The sequence below is a fragment of the Vulpes vulpes genome, chromosome 8, assembly GCF_048418805.1.
Source record: "Vulpes vulpes isolate BD-2025 chromosome 8, VulVul3, whole genome shotgun sequence".
NCBI classification, from domain to species: Eukaryota; Metazoa; Chordata; class Mammalia; order Carnivora; family Canidae; genus Vulpes; species Vulpes vulpes.
In genome coordinates, this window is record NC_132787.1 from 48,742,588 (window position 1) to 48,760,179 (window position 17,592).

At 40.1% G+C, this 17,592-nt stretch overlaps 2 protein-coding genes across 6 annotated transcripts in view; one reads left to right on the forward strand and one right to left on the reverse strand.

Moving 5' to 3' along the window:
* Positions 1-17,592, forward strand: part of CTTNBP2NL (CTTNBP2 N-terminal like) — a 59,026-nt gene that overhangs the window by 35,541 nt on the left and 5,893 nt on the right. For all 5 annotated transcript variants that reach the window (XM_072766490.1, XM_072766491.1, XM_072766492.1 and 2 more), the window contains one exon: positions 14,088-14,318. In XM_072766490.1, the coding sequence (XP_072622591.1) occupies positions 14,088-14,318 (231 nt within the window). The remainder of the gene's footprint in view (positions 1-14,087; positions 14,319-17,592) is intronic.
* ST7L (suppression of tumorigenicity 7 like) overlaps positions 12,965-17,592 on the reverse strand; it is a 141,365-nt gene continuing 136,737 nt past the window's right edge. Inside the window, exon 15 of the mRNA XM_025983323.2 lies at positions 12,965-14,434. Coding sequence (XP_025839108.2) covers positions 14,426-14,434 — 9 coding nt within the window. The 3' untranslated portion in view covers positions 12,965-14,425. The remainder of the gene's footprint in view (positions 14,435-17,592) is intronic.

A 17,592-nucleotide genomic window follows, 5' to 3' on the forward strand; every position in this document is an offset into this window, starting at 1 on the left:
TTTCCCAATCTTCTTCAAATTCTGCTTTTGAACAGAAAGGTTCAATATTTAAAGGTAAAGGAATACTGAAGGTTCTTATTTTAAAACAGATACTTTCACAGGTCATGGACGCAAATTAAATAGAGCTGACAATGTACGTATGAGGAACTATGTGACTAAAAGTTCAAGAAATGCTATTATCATAGCAGGAGACCTATAACCCTTCAAAGTATTTTTCCTGGCTTCAGTTTCATATCTGTAGTTCATAATATTCCATTGTTCGCTGCGTTCCCTAACTGATCCCTAACAACAAAAAGTATTTTCTGCTTCCGAAAGCCAACCCCACCTAGTGAATGCTAAAATATGCATAACTTCAAAAAATTGTTTTAATCTAATTTGTGAGCTGTCTGTTCGACAAAAGACTGAATTCACTGGTAGAAAGGAGTATGTGACTGTGTTATTAAAATCAGAAGTTTCTGTTCTTACTGACTGAAAACTTGATCCATAAAACCTTTCACATTACTGTACCAAATAAATTTTTCTAGATTTGAATCATTCTTAATGTAATTTCTTTTTCTTTGTACTAGATTAGTGATAATACGGAATTTATCAATTCATGTGATGAGCATCACAAATGATAGAAATTTTCATCTCTCTCTTTATGTCTGATATTTCTCTTTTAACTAAATGTAAGCACCGTGAGGGATGGGTACTTAATCTTATTCAGCACTGCATCCAGATATCTAACTTCTAAGTTCTTGCAGAAATATTTGTCATATGAGAGAATAAGTTCAGGCCTTTTAATCTAACTTGAATGTATTCAAGGCCCAAAATAGATTGTCACTTATTAATTCATATTTTTGAGAAGAGAGGCTTAACTGTAGTAATATAGTTTCATAACTTTTACTGTTGATATAATTCCCACTCAGTGATATTATTTACATTTCACCCTGAACTAAGAAGGAACCATTTGTTCTTCAGACAGGATATCATGACTTGTGTTTATTTCCATATTTGCAGTAAAGGATACCAAATAATTGGGATATGTACCCTTGTTCACTATGCCTGTGTCTTGATCTAAAAAAAAAAAAAGAAAGACCATACTTTAGTTTTCAAATGATATTTTACCTCCGTGCCCTTGCCTGTCGGACTGAGATGTGGTCATCTGCATTCCCTAACTGATCAGTAGTAGGAGCTTTGTGAACCTTGTTGAAAATAGTATATTATCCTTTTCTAAACAGTACAGTATTGCTTGTATTTCTTTATCTATCTAGATACCTACAAAAATATTGTTGCCCAGACACTTGAGCTAAGAGCCTCCATGGGCATCTCTCTAAATTATACATAGCCTCTCTCTTATCTCTCAGATCTCTCATTTCTCCAGTGGGTTTTTGATTTTACTTTGGGCTCCCACCACATCTTCCTCATCCCCCCTTTCTCTGGTTGCTCTCCTAACGGATCACTTTTCCCTTTGAAATATTTTATTTTCCCTTTAAAACCTTTCTTCCTTTCTTTCCTGGGACAAATGAAGGTCTTCTCCACATGAGGCCAAGAAGTCATTAAGGAAGAGAGAGTGCTGAGACAGATGTAGAGGATGGGTGGAGCCAGTGGTGCTGTCCTTTGGAGATTAAAATGGTCAAGACCTCTGGGGTATCCCATCCTTGGCCTTGGTGACATTTAAAGTTTCCTAAAGGTATTGCCACCCTTTAGAGTAAAAAGGAAGTGCTCTAAGACTGATGAATCACTGATCTCTACCTCTGAAACTTAATAATACATTATAGGCTAATTAATTGAATTTAAAATTTTTTAAAATGTAAAAAAAGAAAAAAAAGAGTATGGGGATCCCTGGGTGGCGCAGCGGTTTGGCGCCTGCCTTTGGCCCAGGGCGCGATCCTGGAGACCCGGGATCGAGTCCCACATCGGGCTCCCGGTGCATGGAGCCTGCTTCTCCCTCTGCCTGTGTCTCTGCCTCTCTCTCTCTCTGTGTGTGACTATCATAAATAAATAAAAATAAAAAAAATTTTAAAAAAAGAAAAAAAGAGTACAACAAACTGGAATTATCCCAATGGGATGAATAAACAGAAAATTGATGATCCCATAATTCCCTTGTTCCTTCAACAAAATAAATGTATATATTTTTCATACTGTTAAAAAACAACAAAAGGAAGTGCTCTCATATGTCCAAACAAAAGCTAATCTCTGTTCTTCCCATCCATACATATTCTAATCCATTTGCTATACTTTTATGGTGAAGATAAAGACGGGCTTGGTGAGGATTACTTGGACTTGGTAGGAGCAGGGGTTGACTTGAGTGTGCGTTTCACTGTATATTTACCCAATACTTGACTGTGGTGATGAATATTGCCAGTTAACATTTAAGAAGTTATTATGAAACGCCCCTGATGCACTTAGAGCCCACTTTTCCCATCTCAGTCTTGGCTGCTTTACTCCACTTCCTCTTCTGTTCTCTAAAGAAGAACAATCCATCCCTACTTTGGGTCCCCAGTCTTCTGTCTGGCCGCTGGTCTAACCGCATTCCCTCTGCACGAGTCCACGTGACAGTAGAGGTTGCCACCTTCCCAGCCTCTGACTTGTGACAAGGGCTTGTTGTCGCTTATCATGGCATCACAGATACTCTGTTCTATGAGGTAGGCCCCTGCTCCTGCCTGCCCGGCCTGACAGCTTGCTTTCCCCAAGGTGTGGCTGTCAAATCCCATGAGTACCCTGTCCTCTGTTTCTCCTGCTCAGGCTCTACGCTCCCGCCACCATCCTCAGCCCCCACAAACTCCTTAGTCCTGTTTCCTCACTACATTTCTCCATGTGAACATTGCCCCCTCCTCAGCTGTGCTAATAAGGACCCTCCCCATGACCTGAGCTCTCTGAGCAGCTGGGTTCTTGCCACACTGTCTTGTAGTATCAGACTGTGTGTGTAATTTAAGAGACTCACCTTGAAAAAGGTTCTAGAGTCAAGACTCATCCCATAATCATACACCTCCCTCTGTAGAATCCCCTATCTACAGCGAAAAGACTTGTCACTGAGCTCTTTTAAACAGTTTGCACTGGGAAGTTGTTTCTGCCCAGCTGATATGGGGTGACTGAAGGAGGCTGAGCACACCTCTCTTACAGAAGCTCTTCAAGGTCACAGTTTACATAAAGGATCACATGCAGGTTACCGGCTGTGGTCTGGGTCCCTTAGGCCACACTTCAGAGACATTTTTTGGATGATAGGTCCCCCCTCGACCTCATGGCGTTTCCTGTGATTCATTAAATTACTGATAGTCCCGTTTCTCTGCCAGAACCCGCCCACTTCCAGGGCTGGCCTTTTCCTTCCTATTCCTTCTGCGTGTAAGGTCTGAGTCTTAGAAAGTCCTGATCAAATAAACTGTACTTGGTGTTCCTCTAAATATGAATGATACTGTTTAGAAAACATTTAAACAAACTGAGGCAGTTTGTTTATTTCTGCCGTTAGGCCTTGAACTTGTCTGGCAAATTTTAAGCTCCTTAAGAGCAGGAGACTACATCTTGCTTTGACAAGTCTGTATCCCCGTTTTATTGCCCACATCACTCAGCAGTTGTCCCAGCCAGCAAACAGTAAGTGGTTAATAAAAGCATTCAAAGCATGTGCCCTTGTGAATCAGCTGTGCGTCCAGGAAATTCTCCCAGACTTCTCCAGGGCTACTTTGGGTTCTCTAACCCTGATAACATGGAGATTTTTTTGTGTGTTGACATTTTTGTATATTTGATGTTAGGCCAAACATCTTGTGGTTTGTAGACATTTATAACATTCATAAGTTTAAAATAAAACATAATACTGATTACTTATCACTTCTTTTAGAATTTATGTATTTACAATAGCTTAAACTGTTTAAAATCATAGATTCAGGAGTCAGACTAAGTGTTCTTCATTCTATTCTAGTGTTTTTCATACTTTTTTGACAGGGACACATAATGAAAAATAGACTGTATTGTGACTCAGGGGATACACAACACACACACACCCCTATATTCTTAGGTCAGAAGAAAAGGGTCTCAAAACATTACTCACAATATTTAGTGTTCTGCAATGTTTTCTGCTCTATTTCATTTTTAAGCTACTGATGGGGACCTATTAAATTGAAATTAATTCCTACAAAGTTCTGGGCAATACCTGATATGTAGTACTCATTCAGCTAACGTATTCGGTACTTATACACCATTTACAGTTCTTCCACTACTTAACTGGCTTTGTGACCTTGGGAAAGTCCCATGTTAATGTTCAATTTCTTCTATAACATGAAGACAAAGTGATGTCTACCTTTGAACTATGCTGTGAGGATTAGATGAAATGTGAAACGCTGAGCACACTGCCTGGCAGGTCATAATCACTACAGTATTAGCAGCTCCTTCATTCTTTTATTGTTATTAAAATTACTTTGTTGAGGGGCACCTGGGTGGCTCAGTCAGTTAAGCATTTGCCTTTCACTCATGTCATGATCCCGGGGTCCTGGGATCGCTCCTGCATCAGGAGCTTCTCCCTCTCCCTCTGCCGCTCCCCCTGCTTGTGCTCTCTCTCTGTGTCAAATAAATAAAAAAATCTTCTAAAAAATTTTTTTGATTACTCTAGTTTGAGCTTCCCATGTTTCTGAAACACTATATATAAAGTATATATTTCATATAACTTCATTTTCCCTTAATTCTGATTATGTATTTTTATATTTTTGAACTAGAAGTATGATTTAGGTATAGTGAAATGTACAGACCTTAAGTATTGATGCCCAGATCAATAAGTTTTGACAAGTGCACATATCCATTTGATGTACATCCTCATCAAGATGTAAACATGCCTGTCACACCAAAAAGTCATCTTGTGTGTTGCCCTTCCTGGTGACCTATTCCCCTATATCCAGAGGCAACTGCTGTTATAAATTTTCTACCATAAATTGTAGGTAATCATTTTTAGTTTGGGGCTGTTGTGAATAAAGCTGCTTCAGACAGTTGTGTATAAGTCTTTTTGTGGATTTATGTTTTCTTTTCTTTTGGATAAATACTTAATTGAAAGAAGGCATTTTTCTAACTTTATGATTGATTTCCAGATTTATTTCCGAAGTAGTTTATACTGTTTAATACTCCCACCAGCAGTATAGTGAGGGTTTTAGTTGCTCCAAATCCTTTCCAACATTTGACGTTGTCAGTCTTTAATTTTAGCCTTTCAAGTGGCTTTCTAGTCTTGCCTTATTATTGTTTTAATTTACATCTCTTTGATCACTAATGAGTTGATTACTTTTTCATGTACTTTTTGGCCACTGGTATTTTATCTTTGGGTCTGTGATCCATCCTTGTTTTTTGTGTACGGTATGAGATAAATGTCAACTCTCATTACACAATCACCTGAATAAAAGAGATTAAGATCTAATGTACCATTAAAATTATACTAAAATTCTTAATTTATATTCAGAGGAGCATTAACTTGTTTGGTACTTTTGGATCTCTTTGCACATTTTCTTCCCCAGCTCAAAAAATTATTTAGGTAGACCCTAGCCCAGAATGTATGTGTAATTTGTTTCAACCATATACGTAGACCCCTCCCAATAGAACAAAGACAGCAAAACTGAATACGTTTATTTTAATTTCATTGGAAGTCTTCACAAGACTTTGGAATTTGAATGCTGAAGCAGCTACATTAAGCTGTTAACCCATAGTGGTTTTTTTTATTATTTTATTTAAATTTTCGTTAACAGACAGTGAACTATTGGTTTTAGGAGTAAAATTCAGTGATTCACAACTTACATGCCATATCCAATGCTCATCACAAGTACCCTCCTTCATGCTCATCTCTCATCTTTCCCACACCCTCCCTCTTCCCTCCATCAACCCTGTTTGTTCTCTATAGTTAAGAGTCTCTTATGGTTTGTTTCCCTCTCTCCTTTTTTCCACCTTCCCATATGTTCATCTGTTTTGTGTATTAAATTCCACGTCTGAGTGACATCACATGGTATTTGTCTTTCTCTGACTGATTTATTTCCCTTAGCATAGTACTCTCTAGCTCCATCCACATCACTTCAGATGGCAAGATTTAATTCTTTTTGATGGCTGAGTAATATTCTTGTGTGTGTGTGTGTGTGTGTACACACCACATCTTTATCTCTTCTGTCAGTGCCACAGGAATCCCTAAAATTTGAAGTTTTGAAATCCAGTCACGTGCCTAAGATAAAAGAGCTTGAACACAGGCAGGTTTAAGGCAGGGACTGGACAGGAGCCAGGGACACAGGAGTGGTGATTGATTGCTCTTCTGTGAGGGCTTCCTGAGTAGTGGAGGCCGTGAACTTTCAGCTGGGGGGCCACGGAGGAGCCATTGTCACCCTACCCCTCAGTGCTCCGTAGTGGAGGCCAGAGCTGCTTACACCGAGCCCCACCCTCCCGCGCCCTGCAGGTGCATCTCCACCAGGACAAGTCCACAGGCACCAGCACCACAGGCCCCTCCCCCAGAAGACCTGCACAAACACCTGCCCGGCTCTAAGGCTACTGATCATGCAGTGCTGCAGAGCTTCAGCTCTACAGGAAATAGGATCCAGCTTCCTTTATACCCATATTCTCATTCTATCAACAAGCAGCCTACCAGCTGCAAGTATCACACTTATAGCTATTTATTCTAAACTTACCATTTTTAGTCTTCAAAAGAATTTAGTGCACTTTAGTCAAATAAAAATAAATGGTTATCTATCTTTATGTAAATAATTGATTTTATAAACATCCGTGGCTGCAAACTGACTCCAAAAGGAATCTTTGAAGCTCATTCTACTTTAAAGTCAGTTTGCTAAATGTATAGGTTAATATTACCTTAAATGATTTTACTAAATGAATCATAGATTTTATTAACACTGAAATAGGGATCCCTGGGTGGCGCAGCGGTTCGGCGCCTGCCTTTGGCCCAGGGCGCGATCCTGGAGACCCGGGATCGAATCCCACATCAGGCTCCTGGTGCGTGGAGCCTGCTTCTCCCTCTGCCTGTGTCTCTGCCTCTCTCTCTCTCTGTGACTATCATAAATTAAAAAAAAAAAACAAAAAAAACACTGAAATAAAATATTGACCTTACTAAAAATGGTGAGTTAGGAGAGGCTGAGACATCAGGAAAGAGCTAGAAACTGAACATCTGTTCAATGCTTTGAGCATAAGTAGAAATACAGGACATAGGAAGAAGAAAGTGTATGAGAAGCGCTTTTTCCTTTGCATCATTACAGTCTGGCAAGGAGAAAAAACAGAAAACTGGGAAATGTTTAATCATAATGCAGGAGATAAATACCACTTAATGATATCACAGAAAATGTCACAGAGCAGTTCAGGATTAATCGCTAAATAAATACTGTTAAACAGATTCCCGATATGTTTTTAGTGATGTATTACTTTGGAGTTGTCTGTGGATTGGTGAGAATCTTAAATCTCAGGAGCAGGTTTCGTCACTGGGTCTAAAATGAAGGAAAACCTAGACTTTAAACTCGGTTGTTGAAAAATTAATTCCTATTTATAGTACTTCCTACGTACCAGGTACTTATAAGAACCATGTTGTATTTATTACTCATTTAATTTTTACAACAAACCTATAGGTAGATTGTTACCCTCATTTTACAGATGAGAGATCTGAGGTACAGAGAAGTTAAGGGAATTGCTGAGAGTATATAGATAGAAAGTCGTAGAGCCCAGATACAATCCCAGTTCTGGTAGACTCCAGAGCCAAAAATTATTAAAGAAAATAAATGTATAGAAAAGGCTGAATTTGAGGAAATAGCATTAATGGTTAAGTGGAAAGAAAACTGGATTTTCAATAATATGTGAGAAGTATTTTTTAAATTATGAAAATTTTCTTTTTTTTTTTTTTTTTTTTTTTTTAAATTTTTTTTTTATTATTTATTTATGAGAGTCATACAGAGAGAGAGAGAGAGAGAGAGGCAGAGACATAGGTAGAGGGAGAAGCAGGCTCCATGCACTGGGAGCCTGACGTGGGATTCGATCCCGGGTCTCCAGGATCGCGCCCTGGGCCAAAGGCAGGCGCCAAACCGCTGCGCCACCCAGGGATCCCAAATTATGAAAATTTTCATGTCAAAGTTTGTACTATTTTCAAAAATTAAAGTTGAATTCAAATGTGGCTAAATCCTCTCTGATTAATATTGTCAAACATTGAAATTCAGTTTTCTTTGAGCAAGTAAAAGGAACTTCCAGAACAGAGGGCACACTTCTTATAATGTTGTTGTCATCTTTATCCAGAATGGTGGTTGCTTTATTTCTAGTTACTCAGGTAGCTACTTATAGTTTATCAGGGACTCCAGAGTATAAATTATTTGAGGATTAGTAGATTCAACTTGTGTTTGAAAAAGATAGCTTTTAACATGCTTTTGGTGCTGCATTAATTACAACCATCCTGGAATCGTGTTCTCTGGTCTTTCTGGTCTCTGGTATAGAGAGATATTTAGATATTTTTAAGGTACAAAATTTGTATTGCTGATTACTTTTTTTTTAATATGGTGAAAAAATTTATATTTAGATTTATAGGCGGCTGGACTCGGTTAAGATGATCCTAATTTTGTTGGCAACATCCAAAACATCATTGTCAGGAGCCAGTCGAACATAATTCTTTCTTCTCTCCATCAGGCCTGATCAAGGTGTTGACCTTGGCTACATCAGTGTCATAGAGCTTCTTCACAGCCTGTTTGATCTGGTGTTTATTGGCCTTGACATCCACAATGAACACAAGTGTGTTGTTGTTTTCTGTTTTCTTCGTGGCTGACTCGGTAGTCAGGGGGAACTTGATGATGGCATAGTGATCAAGCTTGTTTCTCCTGGAGGCGCTCTTTCGAGGATATTTGGGCTGCCTTCCTAGAGGCAGGGTCTTGGGTCGTCGGAATGTAGGTGACTGACGATTTATGGATCTTTTTTTTGTGACTATGCACACCTTTCAGCACCGCTTTCTTAGCTTTCAAAGCCTTTGCTTTGGCTTCGGCTTTGGGAGGGGCAGGGGCTTCCTTCTTTGTCTTCCTTGCCATCTTTGTGAAAGGGATTTCCCTGATTACTTTTTAAAGTAGCACTTCAGAATTGGCAATAAATTGCAAATATGTATCCTAATCCCATTGTGGTACCAGTCTGAGTCTTGAAAATAAAACTTGTACTTGAATGCAAAGCCCCAGTTAAGTGGGCTTAAATTCTACACTTTTAGATTTGGAACCATTTTTCATATTGGTGATTATCATCCAAAGAATAAAGGGGTTGATTTCCACTTTTAAGATTGGAAAAAAAAATGCACAGATAGATAGATACACACATGCACATTACTGTAATAGTATACTATTTTACTATACCATATATGTTGTACTGCTTTATGTATTATGTTATTATACTATTTATATATATATATATATTATATGTGATATTTGTAAGAGTATAAATAATATTGGGGGAGGGAGAGGAGGTGACTTGTTTCATATTTTTGAAGTTTGTGATAGCAAAGCTGAAAATGTTGGAGAGTGAGCAAAGCAGACTCTGAGGACATTATATAATTTTACTTTAAGCTTTCAGTAGTGGTGGTGTTTCATTCAGTCTGTGACAGGAAAAATGAGTAATAGATGACTACTGTGTTTTGTCTGCTGTAACAATACCCTTTATCAGTGAATCTGTCTAACCAGCCAATTATATTCCCGTTGTCTGAAATTAAAGAACATGATGTTTTCTGATAATGTAGAAATTTCTGTTCAATTAAAATATATGTTGTCGGTGAAGTGAAAATAATGAAATTGCAAGAAATTGATTGATTTTAGCTGTAGTACTGAATTCCTCCCCAAAAAAGTCAAATCCATATCATTTAAATTTTTTTATAAAATAACTGAAATACCATTAAAGTATTAAAACTCAGCCTTGACCGTAGGGACTTGGTCTCTAAATTTTACTTAAGATGTAAACAGTGGTGGCGTATCTAGTCATCCACCTTGTGGTAGCCAGCTGCCAAGACAGCCTCTACTGACACCCCACCCCCACCCCACAGCTGATAGTCACGACCTTGTGACCAAGAGAATACATCACAAGTGATAGTATGTCACTTCTGAGATTGTTACAGAAGACATTGGAAGGCCCATCTTAGTGGCAGTCTCTCTCTCTGCCCTCCCCCTTCTCTCGCCCTCCCCTCCCCTTCTCTCTCCCTCTCTCTCTCTCTCTCTCTCTTCCCGTCACTTGCTCTATGGGAAGCCAGTATATGCAAGGAACCAAAGCCTGTGCCAACATCCCAGTAAGCTGGGAACTGGATGCACCAGCCTTCGCTGTGTCTTCAGATGACTGCAGCTTAGCCAACAGCTCCACTGCTACCTCAGGAGACAGAGTCAGAACCACCCTGCTCAACCCCTCCCAGACTCCTGACCATCAGAAACTGTGGGAGAGGGGATCCCTGGGTGGCGCAGCGGTTTGGTGCCTGCCTTTGGCCCAGGGCGCGATCCTGGAGACCCGGGATCGAGTCCCACGTCGGGCTCCCGGTGCATGGAGCCTGCTTCTCCCTCTGCCTGTGTCTCTGCCTCTCTCTCTCTCTCTCTCTGTGTGTGTGACTACCATAAATAAAAAAATAAAAAAAATTTTTTTTTAAAGAAACTGTGGGAGATTAAAAAAAAAAGTTTACTCTTTGCACTGTTAAATCTGAGAGTGATTTGTTATGCAGGAATGGATAACCAATACACACCTCCCCTAAAGCTCTTTTCATTCAATTCTTAACATCTATTTTTGGTTGTTGTTATTATTCTGTTAAACCTGTCATCCCTACAATCCACCCAAGGCATTAAATTGGTTGAAAAGGGGGCAGCCTGAGTGGCTTAGCAGTTTAGTGCCGCCTTCAGCCCAGGGCGTGATTCTGGGGACCTGGGATTGAATCCCATGTCCGGCTCCCTGCGTGGAGCCTGCTTCTCCCTCTGCCTGTGTTTCTCTCTCTCTCTCTCTCTCTCTCTCTCTCTGTGTGTGTGTGTGTCTCATGAATAAATAAATAAAATCTTTTTTAAAAATTGGTTGAAAAATACCATATTCCATCTCCCATTTTCCAATCCAGTGTTTGGTTATAATAAATACAGACTTTGAATTCACTTTTCCCATATCTGGGCTCCCTATTAGAATGTACTTAAAAGAATTGTTTTGTGACAAGGAGCTCTTTTTAGATTATTCCACAGATTCTTTTCATTTATGTGCAAAACCACCAATTTTGTATAACTTGTAATTACTATGCAAGTGATTATGGAATTACCGTGAACTACTTCAGGAGAAAACAGACAGCTTAACAGCTGTTCTCAGAGAAGTCTGAGACCTCACCAAAGAAGCTCTTCATCTATTACTCGTAACTCAGTGATACTTATTAATTATACAGTTATACAGGATAATAACAGCATGGGTTTTTAAAAGGCAGGTTTTTAAGGATTAGTTAACTATACTCCAACCTGAGAGACAGCATCTCAGCAGATCTGTCACAGTCATGAATTATACTCCTAGCTCCTGCTCCCCCAATACACTTCCTCTGTGTTGTTCTGAAAGGGAGAAGGCTGTAGAAATACTCAGGTTTCCGTTTCCTTTTCTGCCCTACTAAACCAAAGTCAGGACCAATAATCCTTCCTTTACATTCGCTGATCAGACAGAAATGAGAATCATGAATAAAGCAAGGTGACAGTAAGAAAAGCGGCATTTCAAAATGTTTTTCAAAGAGAGTCTTTTTTCCTCTTGCCTCATTTGCCTAAGTATTTTAATTTTTTTTAAGATTTTATTTATTCATGAGAGACACAGAGACAGAGAGAGAGGCAGAGACACAGGCAGAGGGAGAAGCAGGCTCCATGCAGGGAGCCTCACTTGGGACTCCATCCCAGGTCTCCAGGATCACGCCCTGAGCTAAAGGCGGTGCTAAACCTTGAGCCACCTGGGCTGCCCACTAAGCATTTTTCTGAACCTGGATTTGCCTTTAGGACATTAATAGCTACAAACAAGGACTTTCATTGAATCCTGGGTTGTCAATCTCAAGGTTTTACACCTCAACTGAAAGAAACAGATGTTCTTGGCGAAAGGAAAATATCGATGAGTCTGTTATTTGACACTGTTCCTTTTTAAAGTGCAACTAAAAACTGGTTTTTTCTGTTTTAGTCTTGCCATGATTTTAAAAAAGAATTTAAATAGCTAATTCAGGAATTAGTCTTTCTCCATCCTAAAATGGAATATATAGACTACTTTGAAATTTTACTGAGGATTTTCTCTTCAGTTGGGAGCTAAAAAAATAGAAGTCTGTCTTAGACTTTTTCAAATTCACATCCCCTTTAATTCACATGCTTACACACACACACACACACACACACACACGTGCATGTGCACACACTTGTAGTAAGGAAGATGGAAGATGGTTATTTTAAGATAGTAACTTGAAGGAACAAAACAGGTTGGGTCTTCATATTTCCAGTATATCGATTTTATCCAAATACCCCAAAAAAGTCATCATTCAAAATGGTTGTAATTAGGGGCCCCTGGCAGGCTCAGTCTGAGGAGTGACCGACTCTTGATCTCCAGGTCATGAGTTCAAGCCCCATGTTGGGTGTAGAAATTAGTTGAAAAAAAATCTTTAAAAAAATTTTTTTAATGATTGTAGTTAAGCCAAAAGTAAAACCCATGGCTTCTAATGCTGCTTTGAACACTTGCAAATTGATACCAAGACAAATTTATAGCATAAGGCAAAGTGATTCCTTGGTCTTGAACTTGGACAATCTAATGAAGGAAGCATCATCACATTTTTAGCACTGAAATATACTTCTGTGTTAAACCCCATGCTTTCTTTATTGTCTTGAGGGGGTTATTTTGTTTTCACTGAATTGTGAATTTCCCTTTCTTTTCAAATGTGCTCCCCTGTGGATGATGGTGGTAAAAAAAACCTAGCTCCGCCCCCCCCCAAAAAAAGTAGAAAAGAAAAAGAAAACCTAGCTTCAGATGAAATACTTTTTAAAAAATTGATAAACGACAGTAGTTTTCATGACTAGATTTCATTTGAAAGCTTTAAATTATACAGTACTTGGTTTTTGAGGAAGTTTCTTCAATGCTGTATTAACACTTCATTTTTGTTTTCATTGTAAAATGTCTCAGGAACCTTTTTAATGTCAGTGCAGTAAAGTGACTGTCAATGTCTTCACCTGCATGTAATATCTGATGCTCACATGAGCTACAACTTCAGGTCCCCCCAAGAAGAGCAGACCGAGTAGGGAAGCCAAAGAATAGCTTTCCACTCCCTTTCTGACCCTTGGCTCCAACTTGGCACCCAGGGCCAAAGCCCTAAAGCAGACTCCAACACCAACTGCATTCCCTGCTCACCCTCTCTCCCATCCCCAAAGCCCACCAGACCCTGATTGGGACAGAAAGGAAGACAGAGAGGAGGAGAAGGGGTGGGATTGGATTTGGCAGCAGGCAGAAGGGATCTGGTCTGCACTTCTGGTTGTACGTGCCTCCATCCTCTTGACTCGCCAATAACTAAATGCATTTCTGTATTTCAAATCACAGTCGGAGAATATAATGTGAAAACACGTTTAGCATCCATTACTTATCCATATCCACCTTGTTACACCCCTAAATATTTAAACTCATAAAATTATCATGTTTACCATATTTTAGAAATGCAAATGCCATAATACAGAGAGATGCATTCATAAGCAGAGGCATGTAAGCATAGTGGCTAAGGACAAAGACTGGAGCCAGGCTGCCTGGGCTTAAATCCTAATTCTGACTACTTGTTAAATGACTAACCTGGAACCGGTGTACTTGGCCACTCTATAATAGTTTTCTCATCTGCAATTTGAAGACGATAGCACTACCTTAATCGGCTTATAAAATTTAAGTAAGCTAATGTGAATATAAATGCTTATAACAATGTTTAACACATCATTAGCTCTGCATAAGTATCTGTCCTCGTTAATATTATTATACTGTGCCCCTTCTCTGATGCTGTTTCTATATTGAGCTGGCCCAAAGACCAGAGTTGTAGTCAAGCAGGTTCCACTCATACTGCCACCACCATCCTTGATGTGTAACTGCTAGCAAATCCCCCTCCACAGTAGGTTTAAAAAGCCAAATGCTTCTTGTTTCCTCTTTCCCAGGCCCAACACAGAGATACTTTCATTGAAGAACGCTATGGAAAATACAACATCAGTGATCCTCTAATGGCTCTGCAGAGAGACTTTGAAATACTGAAGGAGAAGAATGACGGTGAAAAGCAGCCGGTGTGCACAAACCCACTCTCCATTCTTAAGGTGGTAATGAAGCAGTGCAAGAACATGCAGGAGCGAATGCTGTCCCAGCTGGCCGCGGCCGAGAGCAGGCACCGAAAAGTAGGTTTGGCCAGTTGACCTGTGCCACAGAAACTCCTATGAAGACTTGTCTGCTGCCAGTTTCCACAGTGATGCAATCGGGAGGTCTCCCGGGTTCCAGAAGCCCCTCATCTTACCTAGGAGCCAAGAGATCAGAAAGAAAACACAAGTTACTCAAAACGTTCGATGTAGGGAGGATGCCAGACACATCACTTAAGACGGCATTCCTTCTTGATGTGACACTCCAAAACACTTGCTCTGTTTTTTCAGCTCTTGATTATCCAAACTTTGGCAACAAACTGGAGTTTGACCAAGCTCTTAGCTGAACAGAGCATTCCCTATTTGCCTACTTAAGTGATAAATAATGAGATTAATAGGTATTTGGGGAATGCTGCAAGAGAGAGAGAGAAAGAGAGAATTTACCTGGTTATAAACATGCAAGCCAATGGATTATTTTTATATATCTCTAGTTTTGAGATTTGTCACATTTTACTTCTCAAAAAACCATAAACTGTCTCTAGGATTATTTACCTTAAAGCTATTCTACCCTATTAGAAAGTGTGCACGCATGTGTGTTTTTGGGTCCAGGCCTCGCAGCCCCTAGTTAGGAAGGCAAACCTGTGCTTTCCTCTACCTCACCTCATCGAAATTCTGGTGCTTGTAATTTTATTCCCTGACCTGTCATTTGCCACTCAGATTTGGCCTGTAAAAGATGTTTGGCTAGAAGCTACATTTTCTAAACTATTGGTTTAGATTCATACCAGCAAGGGAGACATCAACGCATTTTGTAGGAAGCATTTTATTCTGCAAAATTGGCTCAGCAGCTGCAAATTGATTACTTTTATGATTACCTGCATTAGAGAGCCATCTGCTTAAAATGCACCTGACAGATTGCTTCAGCATGTGTCTTGCCCATGTATTTTTTTACTCTTCCCAGTGTCCAAATGAAAGGCCGGGGTAGAGATTCTTAACCACCAATGCGCCTCAGATGTTCCATGATCCCCCCCAGAAAATATACAGAATGCCAAAAGTTTACACATTTTTGTAGAATGTGAATTTTTTCCTCTGTCTTTAATTGAATTCTCAGAGTTTCCAAGACCTGAAGAGTTTAACTTCTAGTCTAGAATGAAGTAATCTAAAGACATTTATGCCCAATTTAAAATGTGTCCGTAGGTCTGAGTTGCCAAAATTTGGAGGCCTTTTATGTAATCCTCTAAGGAAGGATTCCTTTAAGGAAGGATTCCTTCTAAGGAAGGATTCACAGCAGGCTTGTTTGATAGGCAGGCCTTTCCCCTTCCTACATGAAGCAGCTGAGCTGCACTCAAGTGTTGGCTGGCTGTCATGGCCATGAAAGGTGTAGTGTTGGGATGATTTGTGGCTCTTGGTGATTAGGGAGAGGAAGAAATTAAAAATCAAAGTTCTGTAATACTATATTTCCATATAAGATTTTTTGAGGGCAGCCCCAGTGGCTTAGCGGTTTAGCACCGCCTTGCGCCCAGGGCATGATCCTGGAGACCCGGGATTGAGTCCCACATCAGGCTCCCTGCATGGAGCCTGCTTCTCCTTCTGCCTGTTGCGCGCTCTCTCTCTCTCTCTCTCTCTCTCATAAATAAATAAAATATCTTTTTAAAAAATCAGATTATTTGAGTGTTAAATATTTTTAAACCAACTGCCAATCTATTTGTATGTGTTTTATTAAAGTAAAACATTGACTTTGTTACAAATCAAATAGTACCTAGAGGCTTATAATTAGGGTGCTTACTGCCCCAGTTTGCCCAAGAGCGTCCCGGTTGATGTCACTGGCCTTGGATCGTCATTAGGAATGCCCCCTTGACTCACAGTAGTGTTTTGGTCAGCACTGAAGATGACATGGTTACCCTGCTTACTATGAAACATAGTTCCCTAGTCCATCTCTCCCCTTTCCTTCTTCTCCATATTCAGAAACAACCACTTTTTTCCTTTGACCATTTATTCTGGTAGCTAAGTCCCATATTTCTAAATGGTATACTATTCCCCCTCCCTGCCTTATCATTCTTGATCCTTGTATTTATACTTGATACTTGATACTTACAATTCTTGACACTTACATTGCTTCCTCTTAGTATAGATGCCGGTTACCTTCCACCCTACCACCTTCCCAACACAGACACAGTGCCTTTCCCTCACCCTCATTCTCCTATGTCATAGCTGGCATCCCCAAATCCTGAGCCTGCCACAATCTGTTTCGCCTTATGCCTGGGCAGGGCATGCTGAACATTTTATGTTCAGGAATTGGGTAGAGGGGACACATACCTTCTGGAAAATACAGATTTGGGGCCAGAGCCCTTAGGTTCCATATCTCCTAGGGATCCTGCAGGGCCCTGTGGCTTTCTCCCCCACCCCATGGCCCTGTGGGTGTTCAAAGTGGCTACCACACCTCCTGCCTCTTTCCCTCTTCAGGATGTTATTAACATTTCTTGTCTGCTACAGTCTCTCTGTCTTTATAGGTTTTTAGCTTTTCATTCCATTTCTGTAACTTTAGAGAGTTCTCCAAAAGAAAAGGAGATGATCAACCACCACTAGCCAAAACTTGTTCTATTAAATTGAAAAGTTAGGGTCTGAGGTTTTTATGGGTTTTTTTAGGATTTCATTGAGTAATCTCTACACCCAACATGGGGCTCGAGCTCAACCCTGACATCGAGAGTTGCATGGTCTATTCACTGAGCCAGCCAGGAGCCCCAAGTTAGGTTTTTTTTTTTAAACCGGAAATGAAGCACACCGAGACATTTTCATTTCCGCTAAATGAAAACATTTCGTGTTTCATGTCCCAGAGACTTTTCTCTCTCCATTTGCGAAAGTTGTTAGTGAAGAGAAGGGCTGAGAAACAGTCATCGGGAGGACAGTGCTCTGCGCTTGAGGACTGGCCCAAGGGACGTGGGAAGTGGGCAGAGGTGGCTGAGAAATCCCTTTCCGCTCAGCAGCTGTAGGTGGGAGTATATAGGAAATATACCTCTAAATGTCTACAGTATTCACCTTAATTGGGCTTAATCCTTTGGTGCCAGGATAAGTGGAATAGGGGATGCAGGTTAATTAAAAGGTCTTATGAAAAATCTCCACATAAAATCCCAAGTGTTGAGGCTTTTTGTGTGCAGGCTGAGCCTGAGAGTCTCCCCACATCTTAGCTAACTATATACTACATGCTATGACCAACTAAGCAGGGCACAGTGATCTGAGCTTGAGGCAGGAGCTCAGCTTTCTGCTTTCCACGGTCCTGTCATGCTTCATCACTGGCACCCACCCGCTTGTCGGAGTAAAC